The sequence below is a fragment of the Hyaena hyaena genome, unplaced genomic scaffold, assembly GCF_003009895.1.
Source record: "Hyaena hyaena isolate Hyena2069 unplaced genomic scaffold, ASM300989v1 scaffold_172, whole genome shotgun sequence".
NCBI classification, from domain to species: domain Eukaryota; kingdom Metazoa; phylum Chordata; class Mammalia; order Carnivora; family Hyaenidae; genus Hyaena; species Hyaena hyaena.
The window spans coordinates 364,372-372,605 of NW_024080804.1; the positions used below are offsets into that span (position 1 = coordinate 364,372).

General features: G+C 53.1%; 1 protein-coding gene across 1 annotated transcript; it reads right to left on the reverse strand.

Annotated features, from left to right (window-relative positions):
* Positions 1-1,061: 1,061 nt before the first annotated feature.
* On the reverse strand, positions 1,062-6,436 carry BHLHE40 (basic helix-loop-helix family member e40). The gene is made up of 5 exons (XM_039240286.1): positions 6,104-6,436; positions 5,867-5,936; positions 5,501-5,608; positions 4,447-4,570; positions 1,062-3,145 (listed from the first exon to the last, which is right to left on the reverse strand). The coding sequence occupies exons 1-5, from the start codon at positions 6,181-6,183 to the stop codon at positions 2,289-2,291; spliced, it is 1,239 nt and encodes a 412-aa protein (XP_039096217.1). The 5' UTR covers positions 6,184-6,436; the 3' UTR covers positions 1,062-2,288.
* Between the last annotated feature and the right edge of the window lie 1,798 nt (positions 6,437-8,234).

The following is an 8,234-nucleotide window of genomic DNA, read 5'->3' on the forward strand; positions in this document are numbered from 1 at the left end:
AGTCCTGTTGGGCAGGCGGTGCCTTAGCCTGGCTGAGAACTCTCCGGGGGCAGGTTCCCCGCTTAGGCTCCAGACAACCAGAGGGTTCTGGAAGACTCCACAGTTGGGGACCTGAAGCATGGCAAGCCAGGCCCTGGCCATCAGGACATCCCTGACAGGGAGAAGAGGAGAGGCAAAAATACTCGACCGGGTCATATCCCATTTCTTTTCCCATGGAATTTTTTTTCTTTCCTAAGAACACCTGACTAAGGAACACCAATATTCATTCACGCACAAACACACCCAGTGAGAGGAAGTCCAGGAAGGATGTAGAAAATAATTATGGAATGTTGCCTTCAGCAGCAATAAGACAGGATATGGCAAATCCATTAGACTTTGCTAGACTCAAAAAAGTTAGACTGGCTTGGCAGAGCTACTATCCCCAGCACCAATTATCATTGCATAATAATCCATTAAATCTTTTCTCCATGTGCCTCTCCCTCCAGCAAGCTCCCCAGACCCGAAGGCCCAACCATTCCACATTTTGATTTTCTGTCAAGTTCCAAGGACCGTGTCAAAAGCAGGCTGGGGTGGGGGGACAATGCACTTTTTTTCTTAACTCTAGACAAGAAGGCACAGAGTGACTGTGAACCTCTAGCAAGGGTTAGTTAAAAAAAAAATTAAACAAGTATTTACCTATGAAATTGACCAAGTTTATTCTGTCTGACTGAATACGAGGCACATAAAAAGCTGAATGAAATGTTGCCAAGATTAACTAGTTGTTGCCTACAGCCCAGAGCGGGGGGCAGGAGACAGACTGACTTATCACAAGACTGAGCTATTTTTAAAGATGCAAAAGACCATCTTTCTCTTCCACAGGAAAAGGATTATTTTATTAAGTATTTTAAAACAACTACTTAACATTGACTCATAGATAAAAATATTTACAATTTCACACCTTCAGGAAGGCTCCAAAATATAAACACTGTACCTCTCCCTAGAGAAAAAAATTATTCTTCTCTTCAAAAACAGGAATACATTCATTTTTCTCACTTTGTAGATCAAGTAATTATACAAATAAACATCTGAAACATTTTCCTTTTTAATATATTTATATAATATATATTTATAACAGTTTTACAAATAAAGGCAATGACTTTATACCAAAATAAAAACAGGAAAAGAAAAAGTTAAAACACAATCGGCGATCAAGCATAGTGCATTTTGAAAAGCTGGTGCAGGGCTAGCTGGACAAGTCAGAAAACAAGTACTCTGGACCAAAAATAAAACTTCTTTGAAGGAGACAGAATCCTTTTTAGCAATAAGGACGCTCCCTATGCCGTCGGGTGAGGGGAATTAGCCTGCAGAAAGGATCTGGCTGTGCCGAGAGCTGGTTAGGCCTTTAAGCTAAGCTTGGTTAAAAGCAGTTTTAGGATAGAACTGAAACCAGTCTAGCTCTGCCTGTTGAAGGTAGCAGTTTGTTACTTGGCTTTATGCATTTTGGCGGTGACTGGAACTTAGGCACCTGTGCCTCTGGTTCCCCAGACAGCAAGACTGTTTTCTAGGTGAGACCTAGAAACAGGTGCCAGAGGCCCCAGGGACTCTTCCCTCATTCCCTGGCAGCTCAGCTTTACCAGGGGGCCCTGTTCAGTTCCTTAGTAAGCTAATCACTGTGAAAGCCTGAGTAGGGAACTACATTCTCTTTATTCATCAGAGGCAGGGGTGGGGAGCAGACCTGTAGAAATCTCCCCAAACCACTACCGTGCCATGCCAGTGTCTGCTACCTCACCGCTTAGCAGAAAGCTCAGTGTGGCTGTCCTCTCCCCGTTTGGTGAGTCACGGCAACAATCAAAGGGAGAAGGGTGGGGTCATGAGAGCTGGCTGGGAACTGCGCTCTGGAAAGCCCTCTTTTGAAAGTACCTTTTTCTCAAAGCCACAGACCCGGCTCCCAAATGAAGACTGACTCACAGACCAAGACTCTGAAGCTTTTGAAAATCCAGCTGATTCGTGTGTTATCAGAGGGGGCTATTCTCTGGGTGGGGGAAAGCCCAGAGGGCTGCTACAATCCCCCCTAAATCTCCTGATGTCAGGCAATCCTTCATATCTTCCCTACGCCAAAAGGAGCTTTAATGTTCTATACCAACCCACGAGGCACACGTGTGCGTGCGTGCACACACATGCACCCCAAATCTTCTCGTGGTGCCTCAGGTTATCTCAGCATACACACTAGAACAATCTTGATACAGTCATACTTTGTGTGGGGGGAAGGGTTGAAGTAGGGAGGAAGGAGAGCAGAGCAGCAAGGTCCCTTAGTCTTTGGCTTCTAAGTTTAAAGGGGGGATCTGCTTCAAAGCCTGGAGCAGGGCAGAAGAGTCGATGGCTGGATGGGCTGGTAAGGGAGAAGGGAGTCTCTGGGGCATGAGCAAGGGGGCTGAGATCTTGTCTGGGTTCATGAAGCTGGTGAGGGCTGCAGCGGAGGCGTTGAGGCCTGGGTACAACACTGGGACAGAGGTGGGATACCAGCACTTCTCCAGCATGGGTAAGTAGGCGGTTGCGGACGGCGGGATCAGATAGAAGGGCAGACAGAAGGGAGGCTGGTGTGGGTGCGGGCCCAGGAACGGGGAGCTGATCAGGTCACTGCCAGTGAAATGGCCTTCATCATCTGACAGCTGCATTCTGCTCTTTTTCGTGGGGGGTTCTTCAGATTCTTGCTTAATAACACCGATCCTTTCTCCCATGGTGAACCTGCGTCCGTGATCACTTTTGAAGTATGGCTGCTCACCACGCAAGTCGCCCTTCTCTGATTCTCCTCCGTAGCCACTGTCTGTGTCCGTGTCACTGCCACTCTGCTCCCCACTCGAGTGAGCAAAAGTCCGCTGGATGACCGGCACACAATTTTTCCCAGGGCCTTCGGAGCCTTTGGCCAGGGAGCTAGGTTTCTCCTTGAAGTCCATGGGTCTGGGAGCCGGATCGGACGGCTTCCTGGAGGTACCACCCTGTAGCAGCTCTGAGACCACACGGTGAAGGTGGGTGACAAGCTGCGAAGACTTCAGGTCCCGGGTGTTCTCATGCTTGGCCAGGTACTGAAGCACCTCCCGAGCGCATGTCTGGAAACCTGAGCAGAACATCTCTTGACCTGCTTCAATGTTTCTCCCCGACAGCTCACCTGGATCAACACAGATCCAAAGGAAGACATTTCAGAAGGCCCTGTGGTTCAGCTGCATACCCATACCTCCAAGACTGGGAGCTTTCCTTTTTGTTAATAGCACTTGCCGATTTTGTGTCCCTGACTCCAAAAGTAATAATCAGGAAAAATGTGGATTACACTGAAGAGTATAAATACAACAAAAATAATCCATTATCCTGCCACCCAGAGGTAAAGTATGAGTTGTAATGGCTGCATAATATCCCATCATAGAAACAGAACATAATTTATAGAGATGGATGTTTTTCCCTGTTGTTCAATTTATAGCTTGTTCCTGAGTTTTCTCTGTAAGTGACACAGCAGTGAGCATCCTCCTATGTTTATAACAAGAGTCGATTTATAGGACATCAACCCTACTAGACTGCACAGAGACCAGTCAAAAAATGAGACACATTAAGGAACAATGTCCCATAAGTAAGCTTATTTTCAATGATAAGAGTTACAGTCGTGCTGGAATCTTTACGTTTCAAAGCTATTTCGAAGCCATCTCCCTGCATTCTATCCCCAACCCCCAAGAAATGAGGTATGATCATCTTCCTATTTTCCAAGAGGGAACTGGCAGAAAAAAGCGCTTGCCTCGGTTTTTGGGATTCTCGTCATGCTAGTCTTAGAAAGAACGGGGAGGAGAATGGAACGAGGCAGTGGGTAGAATTTCTCCCCGGTCTGTTCAGTATTATTTGGAACGGGTGAAACTAGAAGGTTACAAGGTGACTGTGATTCTCTGGAAGTCAGTAGAAACTAATGATGAAACTTCAGTGGTTTCATTAGATTGTGCAACTCACCGAGATACCTAGTGGCTATTCAGGGAACCACATGAAATGCAGGAAAATCTCCTGCTGTCATTCTGCCAGGATCATACCACACACGCAGTGATAAGGAAGTACAGAAACAGGAAAACACTGGGACATACCCATGATTTATTCTCCAATGAAAGAGTACGAAGAAGACTGACTGTAAAACACCCATGATACAAATTATAGGTGCCTTGGCATTTTAAACAGGAGAGGGAAAATGTCCCAGAACCCTGAAAGCAAAATGCCACAGAAATATTTTATCATTTGGCTAATATGTATTCATGCCAGGTGGCACACAGCAACATTCCAAATGAAAAGTCTGACCTTTTAGGAGAGATAAAATGACATCTCCCCCAACGAACGTGCATAAGCAATTTGTTGTAGAAATGTTTCTTATACCAGATGTTGAGCCCACAGGCTACTTGCGCTACAACGCTTAGGTGATGGGAACCAGACTTGGGCACTCACCAGCTTGTAAACCGCTCTGCAGGGCAATGATTTTCTGCTGCTGCTGATCAATTAGGTTTGTTAGTGCTTTCACATGCTTCAAGGTAAGTTCAAGAACCACTGCTTTTTCCAAGTGACCCAAAGTCTGGAATAAAAAGAGCCTTGGTCAGCAGTGAGCTCTGAGAAGTCCCACCTCTGGGACACTTATTAGCAATGGGAAACAACTCTAAAGGAAAAAAAAAAAAAAAAAGAAACAGCCTTCCCTGGTTGACTACATTTAGTTTTAAGTTTGGAGATGATGTTTTAAAAAGTGTGTACGCGTGTGTGTCAACACACACACACACACACTTGATTAAAGACTAAAAGAGAAGCGTCATTTTTCTTTGGAGGCACTTTGGAAGAGGCAGGTACATCAGGGAAAAGCTCTGACAGATAAATTTCTCCAGCAGCCACTGCTGACCTTAACTCAGGGGAATCCGGAGATAACATTTCTCTGCCGTGGTGTCAACCTGAGGAGGGACTTCTACCGTGTCTGGCAGCCAAGAGGCTTCCCCTAGCTTCTTTCCTGACACTCTTTCATAACTTTCAGCTCATCCAGCCTTTTACTTCCTCCTCAAATACATTTTTTTCCCCTTTCGCCAACCAAAGGCTGCTAAGCCGTTGGCTACTGCCAAAAAAGGATAGGACATAGAACTCACGCACCAAAACAAGTCCTCTTTATTAAAAGGAAACGGCGGAGAGAAGGGGGTAAAGAAAATCTGCGTCTTGCTTGGTTTTACCCAAGTCAGCAAAACTAAAGAACCCTGAAAATCACCCGAAAGGCTTAGACTCTTGAAAACGAAGCCCAGTTGGTATTGGAGCCAACTTGGAGAAGTCCAAGCCGTTCTCACTTCATTTGCTGAGGCCGCCCGAAAATTCCAGGGCTGGGGAAGGGTACCCCGAAACAGAGCCTCCCGCTAGCTCCGAGCCGGCCATCTGGTGTGCAGTACCCTGAGGGGCCTGCAGGCGGCGAGTGACCCCCGCCCGCCCTCTGGGCAGAAGAGCTGCCTTGGAGAAGGGCCAGCTTCTCACTTACTGTAAGTTTGAGATGTTCGGGTAGGAGATCCTTCAGCTGGGCGATGCACTCGTTAATCCGGTCACGTCTCTTTTTCTCGATGAGCCGGTGCGGCAGTTTGTAGGTCTCCTGCGAGGCGCATGGGGAGGCGGTGGGCGCCAGAGGAAGCGGGTGATGAAGCCCCTCTCCTCCCTCACCCCGCAGCGAGATAAGAGTTGGGGCAGTGAAGTCACACCCATAACCACTTTCTGTCCCTTCTTCTCCAAGCATTTAATGGAAGCACCGAGCCCACACCGTGCATACCCCCGCCAAGCTCAAACTGAGAAAACTTTTCTTGGAAACAGCGCGCGCCAGGGGCTGGGGTCCCGAGAGGTGCGGTGTTCTTACCTTGCTATCCTCGCTCCGCTTTATTCCCCTCTTCGACTTGAACACTTGGTACATGTGGGCAAAATCCATCCTGCAGGGAGAGGGGCCAGGTAGGGTCGTGACTTTGCGTGCGCACTGGCTGCAGGAGCCCGGGCGGGTAAGAGCCCCCGGATGCGCCCGAAGCTGCTCCGAGTTGAGAGCGGCGCAGAACGTAGGGCTGGAGCCGAGGCTTGAAGGCGCCAGGGAGTGCCAACTTACCCAGGTAGGTCTCCGGGCTCCAGTCCTGGAGCTTTGGGCAGGCAGGCGGGGGGCGGTTGCGCGCTGGGGATCCGCTCCATGGCGCGGCGAGCCGGGGTCACTGTGCACTCCTGTCTGCAGTAGCGGAACGTCGGGGTGAGGACTGTCCTGCAAGGGGCTTCCGGGAGGTCTCTGCGCAAGGGTTCCTCTGAGTGCGAGCTCTCTGAAATCCGCTGGGCTGCCGGGCGCTGCGGCTTTGAGGTGCTGCTTCAGTTGGGGGCGTGCATGGTGTCCCCGCGGCCTCTGGCTCCGGCTCTGCGCACAGACTGGCGGTGTGTGCTCCCTGCGCCGTCTGCGCGGTGCGAGCCAAGTGAATGAGAAGTGGGGCGGGCGGGGAGGCGGGAGGGAGCGCGGAGGGGGGGGGCGGTGAGGGCGGAGGGGGGAGGGGGGGCGAGCTGAGGAGTAATGGAGAGGCTGCGGGCTGGGTTAAATGGGAGCGAGTGGGTGGGTTGGAGCTACGTGTTCTACCCTGTGACTCCAGGCACGTCTGGCCGCTGCCAGGGAGGGAAGGAGCGACCTGCCCGCCCTCCCCCGGCTTCATCACATGAGTCTCACGTGTTGGACAACGCTCCCGCGGCTGCGAGGGAGCCCCCACCCCCAGCCCCGGCCCCCAGGTGTCTGCGGCTGCGGCTGCCTTTCCCCGAAGAGGGGGTGGCAGCGCGGCCTGGGTCCTGCCCAACCGGGTGGGGGGCGCGGAAGCTGGAAGGGGCTGGGGAGCCTCTGGGGCCGGCGGGAGGGGGGGGGTTAGTAACGTGGGCGAACCTGCCCCAGGGAAATGAAGTAAGTTCCCGTCTCCTGGGAGGGAACGGGGGAGGACGGATCCGCCCGCGTCTGACTCAAGCCGGGAGAGGAATATCCCCTCGCTCGCTCCAGCCCAACCCTCTTCCTCCTCCCCCGCCCGGCCGGCTCCGAGGAACCGGCGCGCAGCGGAGGGAGTCGCCCGGCCCCCCTGCCTTCCCCAGAGGCTGGTGTTTCTTTCCGTCCCGGCTTCCCCGCCCCCACCCCTCAGCCGGGCGTCCAGGAATTGCCCGCCGTGGGGGAGGGGCCTAGGGGCGGGGCGGATGTCACCCCATGGGAAGCGGGCAGGCGGCCAAGCGCAGGGGCAGCCGAGGCCGCCGCCGAGCACGCTGCGCGCACCTGACCGCGGAGCGTGTGTGCCACGGGCCCCTCGCGCCCCGGGAGCTCCGCTCTCGGGTGCAGCCCGCGGGCCGGCGGGCACCCTCTTGCGCGTCTCCCCTGGGTGTCCCAGTGCCTATCTCCACCCCACTTCGGCAAGTCCAGCACTGAAAGATACCGGGCGCCGTGCCCTGCGTTCCCTCCCTCCCCTGCCCTCCCCAGAGCAGAGGCTCCCGGGTCGCCTCCCCTTCGGCTGCAACATTACACAACTGCGGCGGCGACGCCTGCCCTGCAGCAGCACCGGGCGTGACGCTTCACGTGGCCGGGGCTCGGCCGCAGGGCCGCCGGCTGCGAGCCCCTCACCCCGGGGGCCGGGACGCGGCGTGCCCGCCAGGGTGGGCCACCGCCCCTCCTGCCCGGAGCTCGGGCGGCGCTGTTGGCGGTCTGCGCCCAGAGCGGAAGGGAAGAGAGAGCCTAGGACAAACTGTCCATCACACTGAAACGCTACCATTCATTCTGTCGACACACATTTGTGAGCCCCCTACTCTGTGCCAGGCGTTGTGCCCGTTGCTAGAGCTACGGCGGGGAGTCCAGTAGCGCCCGCCCTTGAATTTACAGGAGGCTCAGGGAAGAGGATCCATTGGGCAATGAGGGGAAGCCGGCCCTGGGAAAATTACAGAGGTGCCATTGGGAGAGGAAAAAAAAGATAAGTTTGTTTTGTTTTGTTTTTTCAAAATGAATTTAATACGGACCGAGATGCCTTGGAAGAGGAGGAGGGGGGAGAAGCTAACTCACTGCCCTGAGCTCGGCGCAGAGAGGCCTCCCGCGAGGGGCCCCAGACCTCTGCAGTGCGCGCGGGCGGGGGCCCCCACCTACCTCCGCCGGCAAAGTCCGGTCTCGGTGACCTTCTAACTCAGCCCGAAGCAGGGAAAACAGCTGAAACTCCAAGCTCGCCGTGTGAGCCGCGCTGATGTAG

Coding starts and splice junctions, on each gene's coding strand:
- BHLHE40 (XM_039240286.1), bottom strand. CDS start 6,183: ATGGAGCGGATCCCCAGCGCGCAACCGCCCCCCGCCTGCCTGCCCAAA. Junction 4,571..5,500: donor CCGAACATCTCAAACTTACA/GTAAGTGAGAAG, acceptor TTTTTATTCCAG/ACTTTGGGTCACTTGGAAAA. Junction 3,146..4,446: donor GCAGAGCGGTTTACAAGCTG/GTGAGTGCCCAA, acceptor GTGTTGATCCAG/GTGAGCTGTCGGGGAGAAAC.